Below are 16,498 nucleotides of genomic sequence, written 5' to 3'. Positions count from 1 at the left end.
CTGCCTGTGAAGGATCTGTATCCACCTTCCAGTCCCTGCATATTGACATGCCTAACAGCCTCTTAAAACGCCACTGTCACGTCTGCTTCAACCAGTACTCCAGGCACCCAATACTCTCTGATCAATAACATGCCTGTACATTCCCTCTCTCACCTTAAATTTATGTTCTCTAGCATATGACATTTCTACCCCGGGGACAAGACTGACTACTCTACCTAATGCCTTTTGTCATTTTATGTATCTCCTCAGCCTCCGATGCAGTTTGCCCAATTGCCTGACTGTGAATACTCCCTAATCCACTTGGCATCCTGGCGAACCTCTTCAGATCCTTCTCTGAAATCTCCACTTCCTGGATGAATGGGGTGCCACCAATACTCAAGAAGACTGACACCAGTACATCACAGAAAGAGAACTTTCTATTCAAAACAAAGCCACCCACTTGACTGGAAACCCATCAGTCACCGTAAGCATCCCTTCCCTTCACCTTCAGCAGACAGAAACTTCACTTTACCCAGGTGTCCTTCCAAATCAGTAACCTCTACCACCTGGGAGATCCAGATCCAGACAAATGTAGAAAACCATCAGGTGAAATACTCTTGAAACACAAAATAATTGATTTTTAAAATGTCGCAATTAAGTCTTAAGCATGTTTAAATATCACTTCAGGTGTTTGCCCTATTTCTGAACCCTTGGCTCGGAAGTAAACTCACAGTGATCTCCTGCTGCTCCAGGACACTTCCCAGCCCACATTACCAGGCAGTTCCAGCTGTTCTGTTAACACTCGGTAATAGGACACACATACACATACCAGATGTACAGCACTTGCACCTCTTACCTTTCTGGGTTTCACTTTATCGTGATAATCGTACTGGAAAATCCCTTTGTAACTCAGTCCCAACCACCATGGAATTCCTTGCTTGTCCTGTGGAGAGATCAGAACAATTCAGCACCTGACGTTTCCTTACTCTTAAAAGACACAGAAACCCAGTAAACCCAAGGACCTCTAGAACTTATGCAAACATTAAGCTGCACAGATTTAAATGAAGTCAAACTGCTTCAAAGGGATGAGGGTGAAAACTATTGGATACCTAAAGGCCTAGAATATAGATCTTTCATATATTTAATATTGAAAACATCCTACTCCAATATCAATCTAACCTTTCTCTCCTCCACAGCTCATGATCCTTCATTTTACTTACCCAAGTACCTCTCTAAGAGTCTTTTCAATGTTCCACTCTATCTCGGCCCTAGTTAGAGTGGATGTGCAGAGAATGTTTCCTGTATCAGGAAAATCTTCTCAGTATTAGGACAGTCTAGGATCTGAGTCCATTTAGAAATGAGATGAGGCTGAATTTCTTTAGTCAGGGAATGGTATTCCCTGCCACTCTCCTTTGTGTCGCCAGCAAACTCTCCAGATCTGGCACTAGAGAGGGTCCAGATGAGGTTTATGAGAATGATCCCAGGAATGAAAGGGTTAATTCATAAGGGGTGTTTGATGGCTCTGGGTCTGTGCTTGCTGGTTTAGATGAATGGGGGGGGGGGGGGAAGAATCTCACTGAAAATGGAAGGCCTAGAATGAGTGGATAGGGAGAGGATGTTTCCAATAGTGGGTGGCGGGTGCTCCAGAACCAGAGGGCAGAGCCTCAGAATAGAGGGATATCCCTTTTGAACACAGATGAGGAGGAACTTCTTCAGCCAAAGGGCAATGTATTACATTGTACTGGTTTACATATTGTCACATGTACTGATATACAGTGAAAATCTCGTCCTTGGACATCCAGCACATCCTTGGAATGTGTTGGTCACTGATGTAAACAACTATTTCACTGTATGTTTTAATGTACACGTGACAAATAAAAACTAATCTTTATCTTTTCCTGCCCAAATGTCTATTAAAGGCTGTAATCCAAAAAAGGATTATTTAAAATTCAAGTCTGAAGATTTATATAAAAACCAGCAGAGGACTTTGGAGGTCCGGTGGGTGTGGGAGATCATTTCACTCCCAAGACCGTTGGACTCCATGAGAGATAAATCCAAGAGGGAAAGACAGAAAATTATTCAACCACAGGAGAGGGGAGAGAGGTTAGAACGTGGACCACAGTAAAACCAAATGGTTGAATTGAGGAGATTACAGACTTTCAAAAAGATTTTAGAGGTGACAGAAAGGGTGAGAAAGAGAACTGAAAAGAGGTAGAAATATAGAATATAGAACATTTCAGCACAGTAGTCCACTCGGCCCACAATACTGTACTGATCTATATAAGAATATATTTAAGAAGGGTGGGAGGCAGCAGAAAGGAAACTATAGACCTGTTAGCCTGACATCAGTGGTTGGGAGGTTATCAGAATTGATTGTCAGAGATGAAATTACGAAGTACCTGGAGGCACATGACAAGATAGGCCAAAGCCAGCATGGTTTCCTGGAAGGGAAATCCTGCCTGACTACTAACCTACTGCAATTTTTGGAGGAAATTACAAGCAGGGTAGACAAAGGAGATGCAGTAGATGAGGTGTACCTGATTTTCAGAAGGCCTTTGTCAGGGTGCTGCCATGAGACTGCTTAGCAAAATAACATCCCATGGAATTACAGGGGAGTTACTAGCATACGTGGAGCATTGGCTGATCGGCAAAAAACAGAGAGTGGGAATAAAGGGATCCTATTCTGGCTGGTTTCTGATTATCCCATGGAGTTCCACAGCAGTTAGTGTTGGGACTGCTGCTTTTTATGACTTATGTCAATGACTTGGACTATGGGATAAATGGAATTTTGGTTAAATTTGCCGATGATACAGAGATAGGTGGAGGAGCAGGTAGTGTTGAGGAAACAGAGAGCCTGTAGAGAGACTTAGATAGGCTAGGGGAATGGGCAAAGAAGTGGCTAATGAAATACAATGTTGGAAAGTATACGGTCATGCACTTTGGTGGAAGAAATAAACGGGCAGACTATTATTTAGATGGGGAGAGAATTCAAAATGTAAAAAAGCAAAGGGAGTTGGGAGTCCTTGTGCAGGATACCCTACAGGTTAACCTCCAGGTTGAGTCAGTTGCAAAGAAGGTGAATGCAATGTTGGCATTCATTTCTAGAGGTATAGAATATAAGAGCAGGGACGTGATGTTGAGGCTCTATAAGGCACTCATGAGACCACACTTGGAGTATTGGGTGCAGTTCTGGGCTCCTTATTTTAGAAAGGATATACTGACATTGGAGAGGGTTCAGAGAAGATTCACGAGAATGATTCCAGGAATAAACAGGCTACTGTATGGGGAATGTTTGGCCGCTTTTCCCTGGAGTTCAGGAGAATAAGCGGGGGGGGGGGGGGTTCTCATAGAAACATTTTGAATGTTAATAGGCCTGAACAGATTAGATATGGCAAAGTTATTTCCCATGGTAGAGGAGTCTAGGACAAGATGGCAAGACTTCAGGATTGAAGGATGTCCATTTAGAACAGAGATGCAGTGAAATTACTCTAGTCAGAGGGTGGTAAATCTGTGGAATTTGTTGCCATGAGCGGCTGTGGAGGCCAAGTCATTGGGTGTATTTAAGGCAGAGATACACAAGTTCTTGATTAGCTAGGGCATCAAAGGGTATGGGGAGAAGGCAGGGGAGTGGGTTGACTGGAAGAATTGGATTAGTCCATGATTGAATGACAGAGCAGACTTGATGGGCCGAATGGCCTACTTCTGCTCCTATATCTTATGCTCTTATAAACCTACTCCAAGATCAGTCTAACCCTTCCCTCCTCCACAGCTCATCACCCTCCATTTTACCTACCCATGTGCCTGTCTAAGAGTCTTTTCAATGTTCCAGTTTTATCAGCCTCTACCACCACCTTGGAAATGTTCCAGCCCCTTACCACTCTGGTTTTTAAAAAAAAAAACCTCTGACATCTCCCCTAAACTTTCTCTTTAAGTATATGTTCTCTAGTACTGGCCAAAGTCATCCTAGAAAAAAGTTGCTAGCTGTCTACTCTATGCCTCACAAAATCTTGTACACCTCTCATCCTCCATTGCTCCAGAGAGGAAAAATCCCTATCTCAACATGTACAAAAGCTGGATGAACTCAGCAGGTTGGGCAACGTCCGTTTTCGGACCGAGACCCTTCGTCAGGACTGAAGGAGGGGGCAGGGGCCGTATAATGAAGGTGGTGGAGGGTGGAAGGTGCCAGGTGAAAAACCAATCAGAGGAAAGATCAAGGGGTGGCAGAGGGGAAGCAGGGAGGGATAGGCAGGAGAAGTGAAGAAGGAATGTAAGGGGAAAGCACTATGGGTAGTAGAAGAAGACAGAATCATGAGAGAGGTGATAGGCAGCTAGAAGAGGAGGCAGAGTGAAAGTGGGATGGTGGAAGGGAGAGGGAGGGAATTTCCGGAAGTTGGAGAATTTGATGTTCACACCAAGGGGCTGGAAACTACCCAGAAGGTATACGAGGTGTTGCTCCTCCAACCTGAGTTTGACCTCATCATGGCAGTAGAGGAGGCCATGTATGGACATATCCGAATGGGAATGTGAAGCAGAGTTGAAGTGGGTGGCAACTAGGAAATCCTGTCTGTTGTGGTGGACGGGGTGGAGGTGCTCCATGAAGCAGTCCCCCCATCTGTGTCAGGTCTTGCTGATGTAGAGGAGGCCACACCGGGAGGACCGGATGCAATAGATGACCCCAACAGACTCACAAGTGAAGTGTTGCCTCACCTGGAAGGACTGTTTGGGGCCCTGAATGGTGGTAAGAGAGAAGGTGTAGGGACAAGTCCAGCACTTACACTTGCAGGGATAAGTACCAGGTGGGAGATCTGTGGGGAGGGACGTATGGACCAGGCAGTCGCGGAGGGAACGATCCCTGCGAAAAGCAGAGAGGGGTACAGAGGGAAAGATGTGCTCAGTGGTGGGGTCCTGCTGAAGTTGGCAGAAGTGGCGGAGGATAATATGCTGGATCTGGAGGCTGGTGGGGTGGTAGGTGAGGACAAGGAGAACACGGTCCCTGTTGTGGTGACGGGAGGATGGGGTAAAGGCCGAAGTGCAGGAAATGGAGGAGATGCAGGTGAGGGCATCATTAAATCCCTATCTCACTCAGCCTACCCTCAAAAGACATACTCTCTAATCCAGTCAGAATCCTATAAGTCTCCTCTGCACCTTCTCTAAATCTTCCACGTCCTTCCCACTGTGCCTGTAGAAGGAGTTTGTACATTCTCCCTCTAGCTAGGTGGGTTTCATCCAGGTGCTCCAATATTCTCCCACTGTCCAAAGCCATACTGGTTGGCAGGTCATTGTAAATTGTCCTGTGGTTAAGCTAGGATTAAACAGGGGGACTGCTGGGCAGCACAGCTTGAAAGGTTGAAAGGGCTTATTCCGCACTGTATCTCAATAAATTAATAATGAGGCGACCAGAACTGAACACAACAATAAAAAGGTATATTTGAATGTAGTTGACGTTACCGAATGGGAAACATTGCAATGATAACCATAGAGACAGCTGCTCTGACACTGATGCTAAAGTCTGAGGCACATATACATATATAGCTAAGGTGCGTGAGACTTTTGTACTGTTACGTATTACACTGTATTGCTGCCACAAAATAAACCTAATTTCATGACAAAGACAACTGCACGGTTACAAAGAGCGCTAAACAATTCTTACTCTAGGACATTAGGCTCTCAAATGAGTCAACCTATAGCCGGGGAAGTGATAACCCCGTCCTGTTACGTTGTTTGACGTAACTCATTTCTTTATTCTTTCTTACTTCTCTTCTAACATTTGTATATCTGTGCACTTGTAGTGCTATTGTGATTTACTTTGGAATCACTGAAGTATCTATCTATATGTGAGAGATGATAAACCTGATTCTTATATGGGTCTCTATTGTGGACCGAGAGTGGGATGGGAGCAGGGAGAGGGGAATCATGGTTGGGAAAAGGGAAGAGAGGGGAGGGAGGGGGAAAAACCAAAGAGACATTCTGTAATGATCAATAAACCAATTGTTTGGAATCAAGTGACCTTGCTTGGTGTCTCAGGGAAGGGTGTGTCTGCAACTGTGTAACCCCACCCTCCCCTGCCTCTGGCAGTCCTCCTCTGCCATGGGTTAGGGTTAATAAATTGTTAGCATGCTATGTTGGCACTGAAAGCGTGGTGACACTTGCAGGCTGCCCCCAGCACAATCCTCGCTGATTTGATTGATACAAACAACGTATTTCACTGTATATTTTGACGTACATGTGACGAATAAAACTAATCTTTTTCATAAAGAAGGTTCACGTATGGTTAAGTCATATAAACACAACACAGGCCTTTAGGCCCAAGCCAACACCAACGCTTAACCACCCACTGAGAGGAATTCCACACTATCCCACCTTCTGAATGCTCTTGACATTCAATACAGAGAGACATAATGTGGAAATAAGCCATTCAACCCATCAAATACATGCTGTCACTTATCCACTGATTTAAAATAAATTCTTATTCTCATCAAGTCCCCTCAGATTTTACCCCTCACCCATACTCGAGGGGCAATTTACAGCGGCCAATTGACCTATCAACCCTGCGCACCTTTGGGATGGGGAGGAAATCAGAGCATCTGGTTACAGAAAGAATGGGCAAACTCCACACAGACGATGCCTGAGGTCAGAATTGAACTGGCCTCACTGGAGCCTCGAGGAAAACCAGCAGATAGACACCAGACCAACACAAATCACAAAATAAATAAATACTGCAAAAAACAACAATCAGAATGATGAGGTAGTGTTTGTGGGTCCATGGACTGTTGAGAAATCTGAAGGTAGAGGGGAAGAAACAGCCGTCTGTTGAAGATGAAGAGCTATATGGGAGGCTAGGGTTAGACTGATCTTAGAGTAGGTTAAAGGGTCGGCACAACATTGTGGGCTGAAGGGCATTACTGTGCTGTATTCTTCTGTGTAAAAACAGTACACAAGACAAGCTTTTCACTGTATCTCAGTACATATGATAATTATGATAAACCAAAACCAAGTACATGTTGAGAATTTTCTAGTAGTGTGAGAGAACAAGGAGAAGTGGTTTACAGATAAGGAACTGGTCACTTCAGTGAAAACACCATATTAACATGCAGCGTGAAAGCACGTAAAAAGCACAATACCTTTACTGCGTAATAGTGGACCCCATAGGTTGGAAGAGATTCTGCAATGCTCATGTAACTAGGATAAGAAAGAAAAGAAACATTTGAATCAAATCAGTTTACTATTACGTACACCAGGGAACAAGGAAATCTCGTATTTCACAAGAGACTTGTGGAGTAAACAATGTACATGGAAATAATAAATACAACAATGAAAGCAAAAAATTGGAACGTTGCCAAGTATATAGAACATCATCGCATGGTACAGGCCCATTGGCCCACAATGCTGTGCCAACCTTATAACCTACTTTAAGATCAAACTAACCCTTGCCTCCTACATAGCCCTCCATTATTCTAAGGGTCTCTTAATTGTCTCAAATGTATCTGCCTCTTTCACAAACTTTGGTAAGGTGTTCCACACACCCATCACTCTCTGTGTAAAGAACTCACCCCTGACATCCCACCCCCCCATCCATACTATCTTCCGATCATCTTAAAATTATGTCCCCTCGTATTAGCCATTTCCACCACGGGAAAAAATCTCTGGCTGTCCACTTGACCTATGCCTCTTATCATCTTGTACATCTCTATCAAATGACCTCTCATCCTCCTTCACTTCAGAGAGAAAAGACCTAGTTTGTTCCTTATAAGACAGAGGAGCGCAGATTTAAGTAGAGCAAATAGAAACACTAAAGGGCTTTTGAAATGTTCCCACAATCTATGGAGACACTTCCAAGGACTCTTCACCTCACGTCAATATTTATAGCTTATTGATTATTATTTTGTTTATTCCTTTTCCCTTTGTATTTACACAGTTTGTTGTTTTTTTGCACACTGGCTGATTATTTTTTGTCCATCTTCTTGTGTTTACGTCTTTTATTAATTCTACTGTGTTTCAATGTACTTACTGTGCATGCACACAAGAAAATGAATCTCAGGGCCGCATATGATGAAATATACATATTTTGAAAGGAGTGTACAAGATGATAAGGGGCGTAGATCGAATGGTCAGCCAGGGTGGAAATGGCGAACATGAGGGGGAATAACTTTAGGGTGATTGGTAGAAAATATCAGGGGGCTGTCAGAGGTAGGTGCTGTTCACAAAGAGTGTTGGGTGCATGGAATGTGCTACCGGGGTGGTGAAAGAGGCAGATATATTAGGGTCTTTTAAGTGACTCTTAGGCACATGGAAGAAAGAAAAATAAGTTATACAGGACAGAAGGGTTAGATTGATCCTAAAGTGGGTTAAAAGGTCGGCACAACATTGTGGGCCGAAAGGCCGGTACTGTTCTATGTTCAGTATAACCGAGAGATGAACAGTTAAGTGTCCAGGAATGTGGTCACATGACAGGGAAGTTGATGTAAAGTTGGTGAATAGTTCAGGAGGCTGATAGTCATAGGGAAGAAGAAATAACAGGGATGCACAGTTAAGTGTCCGGGAACGTGGGCACACAACCAGGAAGTTGATGTGAAGTTGGTGAATGGTTCGGCAGTGGGGAAGAAGCCGTTCTTGAGTCTGGGTGTTTGGGTCTGAACCAGCTCTCCCCAATGCTGTTAAAAACATTGAAACAATTAGCGTGCTGATTCGGCAGTCTCATTAGAGAACGTGCCAAATGAAAAGTAGCAAAGAGAGACCAAAACCAGCCAAAAACCACTTGAAAATGTGACAAATCAACAACATCCTGTATCTTAGAATACTAATGAAGAACAGTGACAGGAATATAGATGGGTCTCACACTGCATATTAAAAGATAGAGGAGATAAATACCAAAGTAATGTTATCACACCGATTATGTGATCAAATCAGACTTTTCCTTCTAGCTCAACAGAGATAGACTCATAGAACTTCACAGCACAGAACCAGGCCTTTCAGCCCATCTAATTGTGCTGAACTATTATTCTGCCTAGGCCCAACAACCTGCATCTGGACCATAATGCCCCCCTCCCATACCTTTACCATCCATGTAATTATCCAAACTTCTCTTAAATGTTGAAATCAAATCCACATCCACTGACAGCTTATCGCCACTTACATCCACCTTCTGAGTGAAGAAGTTCCCCCTAAATAGTTCAGCTTTTACCATTACACCATCACCTTTAGTTCTAGTCTCACACAACCTCACTGGAAAAAGCCTGCTTGCATTTATACTATCTATACCTCTCATTCGGATGGTGGGGTGATACGCCTCTATCAAAGGAGGTGTAAGGCATTCCTTCCCTCTGCTAGCCTGCAGGTCACCCTTGGGCAAGGTGTGACATCTGCTTAGCCCCACATTCCGCACCGCCCCTCCCTCCCACCCATCAGGGTCGTGTGAAGCCACGGGAGCAAGTGGTGGATGGTCGTATGAGCAGCTGGTGCGTATCACAAGTCCTGTTTATGCGACCACTGACAGCAGGCAGACAATCCACTTCCGTAGAAAAATCTGTCAAGAACAATCCTGGTCATGGAAAGGCATAATCGCCCACGTTATATGACGTGGCACCTAACGAGCAAACGAATACCCTTCATTGGTGATGTCACAGATGCCACTGTTTAATTTGATTAGTTTTATTCTTTTCATAAAGATATCTCTTTTTTAAAAAAAGCATCATTTTAAGTTGAGTGCATGAAAGTATAGGGGGTCTGTCAGAGGGAGTGGTTTTTTTTTTTACAGAGAGTGGTAGGTGCATGGGTGGTGGTAGAGGTGGATATATCCAGGACAATTAAGAGATTCTTAGAAAGGCAACTGGAATGTAAGGAAAAACAGAATCATAATCAGTTTTAATATTTTAATATCACTGACAAGTCATGAAATTTGTTTTGCTGCAAACCATATAAAATTATTACGTTAGAAGAACGTATAATAAATATATAAATAGTGCAAAAGGAGAATGCAATGTGGTAGTGTTCATGGGCCATTCAGAAATCCAATGGCAGAGTAGAACAAAATATTCCCAAAATACTGAGTGTGTGTCTTCATGCTCCTGTACCTTCTCCCTGATGATAGTAATGGGAAAGTGGACGGTTATGGGCCATGTAAGAAGGAAGTAAGTTATAAGGTCGGCACAACATTGTGGGCCGAAGGACCTGAACTGTGCTGTACTGTTCTACCTTCTATGCTGGGAGTAAAGAACTTTGAAAAACCTACTGCTTTGCAGAGACCACTGTGAAAAGAAATTCCCAGCGTTTTCCTTCTCAACAGATCGAGTTCCATAAAACATCACTAATAATAATCCACTGAATGTGAGACTTACTTCACGATAGCTTGTCCTCTTGTTTGTCCAGTCACCTTCTTGTAGTGTTCGATCACTCGATCCTCACTGGAAGTCAACAGACAACAAAGGGTTTGCATTACAACCGCAGCTCTGATGCGGTGAAGTACTCAGGTAGACAAGTGAGTACCCGTTTAAATGTGACAGAAAGCAACAGATGGACAGGCCAGAACAACACACACAAAAAACGCTGGAGGAGCTCAGCAGGTCAGACAGTGCGCGTGAAGGGGAATAAACAGTTGATGTTTCGGGCCGACACCTTTCATCAGGAGTTGCCAATTTCTCCTTATCCTGGGGTTCCTGGGGAGAGACGGTGACAGAGGAGAAGTGTGCGGATCTGAGGCACAGCGGAAACATGCCGACAGGAAGCAAACAGAGAAAATAAAGAAATAAAGGGTGGCATGGTATCGTAGCAGCTAGTACAATGCTTTACAGCGCCAGTGATCAGGGTTCAATCACCGCTGTTATCTGTAAAGAGCTTCTACGTTCTCCCTGTGAACATATGGGTTTCCTTTCTGTTCCCCAGTTTCACCACATGTTCCAAACACGTCCAGGTGAGGGTTAGTAAGCAGTGGATATGTTATGTTGGCATCAGAAACATGGCAACACTTGTGGCTAATGCAAACTGGTGCACTTCCCTGCATGTTTCGACAAATAAAACTAATCTTGAATCTTTAACAGGACCTACCTCAGCATTCATCTTCGTTTACACTATTTATTTGGCAACCTGTAGTAATTTAGTCTCTTTGCACTGTACTGCCACAACATCTCCCAGTGATAATACATAACTGTGCAAAAGTCTTATACATACAGCTCGGGTGCCTAAGACACAGTACTGTATTTGTCAATGTGTAGAGTGAGTTTGTAAATTTGGTGAGAGCAAAGGATGTTGGAATGGCGAAGGTGGAGTGTAGTGGGAGTTGTGTGGGACAGTTGGCAGAGGAGGAGTGCCAAGGCATGGGTGAGGCGTGGGCTCAGACACCCCAGCCCTGAGACACCAGGCAAGGCCATTTCATTCAAACAAATTGGTTTACTGATCATTACAGAATGTCTCTCTGGTGCTTCCCACTTCCCTCCCCTCTTCCTTCCCCTTTTCCCAACCATGATTCTCCTCTCCCTGCACCTTTCCCACTCTCAGTCCACAATAGAGACCCGTATCAGAATCAGATTTATCATCACTCACATACGTCATGAAATTTGTTTTTGTTTACGGCAGCAGTACAATGCAATACGTAAAATTACTACAGTACTGTGCAAAAGTCTTAGGCACTCTAGCTCTATCAATCAATCAATAAATAAATATATATATATGTGTATATCTGATTCTGATAGCTCAAAGCAGGTGATCCAACATTTTCAATCAATGTTCTCAGGCTAATGTGACGTATGGGTTATGATCCTGCCTAAGTTGGATTATTTGCAGAGATCAGGATTTGGACAGATGTAGTGGACACTAATGATCCTGACTACAGGAGAAACCTTCTATTGCCCTCAAGGGAAATTCCTACTCTCATTTCTGATAGCTCTGGCGGAAATGTCTCAACTGAACAGGTTTCTCTCCAGTAGGGTAAGGATTTGCCATTTCCCATACATACTTCTGTAAACACCGGGGATAATCTGCAGCGGCCAGTGAACAGTGACTGGATATCAGTCTGACTGAATCCAGAATGGTATCGGAGACAAAGCTGCAGGAATGGCTGAAGCTTAGATTAAAATTTGGCTTTTGTCACATCCATGTTGAAACACTGAAACACACAGAGAAATATGTCTTTTGCCTCAATGGCCAACACATTCTGAGGAACACTTTGTGCAACACTTCCAGCGCCAACGTCTTTTAGTTAGAAAGAGGGGAAAGTTTTCAAAGGAGGCACCACAGAAGAGTACAGCACAATATAGGCCTTTAACCCATGTTGTTGTGCTGACCTTTTAACCTTTTCTAAGATCAATCTAATCTTCCCCTCCCTTCCCACATAGCCCTTCATTTTTCTGTCATCCATGTGCCTATTTAAGAGTGTCTTAAATGAGGAGGGAGAGGGATAAAGAGTGCAAAAAGAGAAAAAAAGTCACGCTTGACAGTCATGTTGGTGTAACTCCACAACATGAGAAGATTTGGTTAAAGTGACAGCCATCAGACTGAAGGAAGTTGCTGATGATTACAAGTGAGAGATGGGTGTTTACCACCAGGGGAGAGACAGATGATTACCAGTGGGCAAGAGACGGGTGAATACCAACGGGGAGAGACGGATGAATACCAGCGGGGGAGAGACGGCTGAATACCAGCGGGGGAGAGACGGCTGAATACCAGCGGGGGAGAGACGGCTGAATACCAGCGGGGGAGAGACGGCTGAATACCAGCGGGGGAGAGACGGCTGAATACCAGTGGGCAAGAGATGGGTGCTTACCAGTATGCGAGAGATGGGTGCTCCTTCAGTGCCTGGGTTGGGAGTACTGGAAGTTTCTTTAGATCAGCTCTTGTTACTTCATTGCTGAAACAAAACATTGGAAAGGATATCAAGTTTATACCGAAACCATGATCTGTGGTGCTTGGACGAGGACAGATGGAGCATATTGAAAGCCCACATATGTTCCCTTTTAGTCAAATAGGAACAGTTTACAGCAAGCATCACTTCAAGTGCGGTTTAAAGAATCTTCAATAGCATATTTCTTTAATTGAGAAAAAATTGCTGTGTCTCTCACACACTGTGTGGTCAAGAACAGATTTCACCCCCCCCCCCACCCCACCCCACTTCCTCCATACAGCTGGCTGGGACCGATCCAACAAAGGCATTTTCTTATCTTGCTTGGGAATGATTCAGCAAATGATGTCCCTTGGGGTGATCTGGAGACCTGGGGAGAATGTTCCACCCGGGGGTGGGGGGGGGGGGGCTTGCTCAGTGAATGGAATGTGGCTTTGAAAGGGGGATAGGGGGATCGAATTCTCAGTAAGCCAGGGCCGGGAGGAACGGGCACAGTTTCTGCAACAGTTTAAAACCACGACTGTTTGCAGGCACAAAGATGACTTTGTCTGGGCCACAATTTACAAAGTCACGATTTCTTTATATCCCAAGGCTTTGTGAAAAGAGACTGGATTTGTACAGTACTCAGCACCCCACCCCCTCTAACCTCTTCCCATCACCTCCATTTGGTGCCCCTTCACCCTCCCTTTCTCCCATGGTCCACATCCCTTCTCCTATCAGATTCTTTTTTCTCCAGCCCTTTCCACCTATCACCCCCTCAGCTTATTTACTCCATCCCCCCACCTACCTTCGAGCTTGTACTTCTTCCCCTCCCCCACCTTCTTACTCTGGCATTTCCAGTCCTGATGAAGGGCCTTGGCCCAAAGTGGCAATTGTTAACTCGTTTCCATAGATGCTGCCTGACCTGCTGAGTTCCTCTAATGTGTTGTGTATATTGCTCTGGATTTGAACAGGCCTCACAGTTTCAAACAGGACTCTGAAACTCTGTTGTTCTCTATCAACAGAGCTTGTGTCTTCTACACAGTCGTAACCTGTTTGAAGTCTCATCTCCACACACACAGCCACCGTCTAAACTCTGAAAAAGCCCCACATTCACAAATATTCATCAAACATATTCATATTGCTGAACTCCTTAACCTCCTTCCAGAATAATGTGTAAGTTGTGCAAGGTGAAATTTGATCATGGCAGGACTCGGCTGTGATTAGTGACCCCGATGAAAAGTAGCCGCCCTGGATTCTGGCTGTTGCTTTAAGGACTGAAATCTAATCGGGCTGTCATCCGCGTGAGTTGTTTATACTTTGCTCTGCAGGCAGCTGTTTAAGCCGCAGGCTGCTGCCTTTGTATACACAAGTAACGCAGGGCTGAACCCAGGGATTCACCAGTCTCCGTGCCGAGTTCCCCAGAAGTTCTAAAGGAAGGCAGCTCAGAATCGGCCAAAGTGGCCAGATCTAAAGAGATACATTTACACAGTGCAGTTAGATTTGACGCCATGATGGCTTAGCGGTTAGTGTGAAGCTATTACAGGTCGGAGTTTGGAGTTTGGAATTCCGGTGACCTCAGTAAGAAGCCTGTACGTCCTTTCCGTGAATCGCCTGGGTTTCCTCCCACAGTCCAAAGACGTACTGGTTAGTAGGTTAAATCAGTAGGGTGCTGGGCAGTGCAGCTCGTTGGGCCAGAAGGGCTTGTTCCACGCACATCTCTAAATAAATAAATTAGGATGGAACAGCACAGGCCCTTCGGCCCATGATGATGTGCTGACCTTTTAACTTACTTTTACTAGTTCTGAGGTAACAAAGTGCACCAAAGAGCTTTGAGAGAAGTGATCACAGAATCACAGAAGTAATATGGTGTAAAGCGAGGTGACTTGGCCTGTTAAGCCAGTGGCAGATCCCATCAGCCACAGTGGAAAGCATTTTGTCTGGCTGCATCACAGCTTGGTGTGGAAACTCCAATGCAGAGGGTAGCCAGAGGCTACAGAGAGTGCTAGACTCAAGACAGTTCCATCATGATTAGAGCTCTCCCCTCCATCAAGGGCACCTACAAAAGGTGACATCTTGGGAAGGAGGTATCTGTAGTTAAGGATCCCCTTTCACCCACATACAGAGATAAATATCCTTCTGGTCCAATAGGCCTGTGCTGCCCAATTACGCACAATTAACCTACCGACTGGTATGTCTTTGGAATGGGGAGTAAACCGGAGCACCCAGAGGAAACCCAGGGAGAACGTATAAACTCCTTATAGGCAGCAGTGGAAATCGAACACAGGACACTGGTGCTGCAATAGTGTAAAGCACTAACCACAACAATTTATGTTAACTTTTATTAATCAGGTTTGTAAAGTACTGTGTTGCTGCTGCAAACAGCTAATTTCCATGGTATTATTACCCTGGGTACATATGTCCATGGCAGTAAAAACTTCAACTTCCCCAAAAACTTCCAATCCCCATTTGAAGCCCTTGTATTCAACCTCTACAGACAGCTTATTTCTGATCGGAACCATGCTCTGCATCAGAAAGATCCCACTTACATTCCTCCTGAATCTTACACGGTTCCATTTGCCATCACTCACACACTCCACCCACTGGGACCCCTATCCCAGGAGGATAAGATGGTGCAGGAACTTTAGATCCCACACAACGAAGTTTAGGAACAGTTATTATTATCCTTCCATCATCAGTCCCTTGAACCAGTATGGATAACTTCACTCAGCCCAACTCTGAACTGATTCCACAACTTACAGACTCACTTTCAATGCCTAACAACTCACATTTTCAGTATTAATTACTTATTTGCTTTTATTTGCTTATTTGGTTTTCTTTTGCATGTTAGCTTTTTTGGACAGTTTTTGTTTATGCCTATTTTCTTATAAATTCCATCGTATTTCTTTATTTTCCTGAAAACGGTGACATACACGTATCTACGTAGATAATAAATTTATTTTTGTCTTTTTGTCTCCCTCCCTCTCTCACTGTTCCCATTTATCCATCATCCCTTCCTGATCTGGCTCCACTCTCCAGCTTCCTCTGCTAGCAGATTCCACCATATTATTGTCAAGTGGACTGAGAGTTTAGTTCAAGTTTAATTATCATTCAACCACACAGTACTGTGCAAAAGTCTTAAGACACTTATTTCTAGCTAGGATGCCCAAGACTTTTGCACAGCACTGTAGTAATTTTATGTATTGAACTGTATTAGTGCCACAAAAGAAATTCATGACATATGTGAGTGATGTTAAACCTGATTCTGATATGGGTCTCTATTGTGGACTGAGAGTGGGAAGGGAGCAGGGAGAGGGGAGTTATAGTTGGGAAAAGGGGAAGGGAGAGAGGAGGGGTGGGAAGCAACATTCTGCAATGGACAATAAACTAATTGTTTGGAGTCAAATGACCTTGCCTGGTGTCTCAGGGCTGGGTGAGCCTGCACTGCGTCACCCCCAGCCCCTGGCATTTCTTCTCTGCCATCTGTTCCACATCCCTCCCATAGCGCTCTACCCTCACCATTCCCAACGTCCCTTTCTCTTCCATTATTTTTTTCATCACTGCAAGATGTTTGAGCGTCTTTTTCCTCAGTTGCTTTACAGGAGTTCCCAACTTCTTTTTCTGCCATGGACCCCTACCATTAACAGAGGGGTCTGTGGACCCTAGGTTGGGAACCCTTCCTTAGGATGTTTAAAATCAAGCATAAGTTCA

General features: G+C 44.3%; 1 protein-coding gene across 4 annotated transcripts in view; it reads right to left on the bottom strand.

Moving 5' to 3' along the window:
- frmd4a (FERM domain containing 4A) overlaps positions 1–16,498 on the bottom strand; it is a 359,939-nt gene that overhangs the window by 93,672 nt on the left and 249,769 nt on the right. For all 4 annotated transcript variants that reach the window (XM_059987419.1, XM_059987418.1, XM_059987420.1 and 1 more), the window contains 4 exons: positions 12,734–12,817; positions 10,314–10,379; positions 7,101–7,158; positions 836–922 (listed from right to left, as the gene is read on the bottom strand). In XM_059987419.1, the coding sequence (XP_059843402.1) occupies positions 836–922; positions 7,101–7,158; positions 10,314–10,379; positions 12,734–12,817 (295 nt within the window). The remainder of the gene's footprint in view (positions 1–835; positions 923–7,100; positions 7,159–10,313; positions 10,380–12,733; positions 12,818–16,498) is intronic.

This window comes from Hypanus sabinus, chromosome 13, assembly GCF_030144855.1.
Source record: "Hypanus sabinus isolate sHypSab1 chromosome 13, sHypSab1.hap1, whole genome shotgun sequence".
Classification (NCBI taxonomy): Eukaryota; Metazoa; Chordata; class Chondrichthyes; order Myliobatiformes; family Dasyatidae; genus Hypanus; species Hypanus sabinus.
The sequence above is the reverse complement of the archived record's forward strand: the minus strand, read 5'-3'. Positions and strand labels throughout refer to the sequence as shown.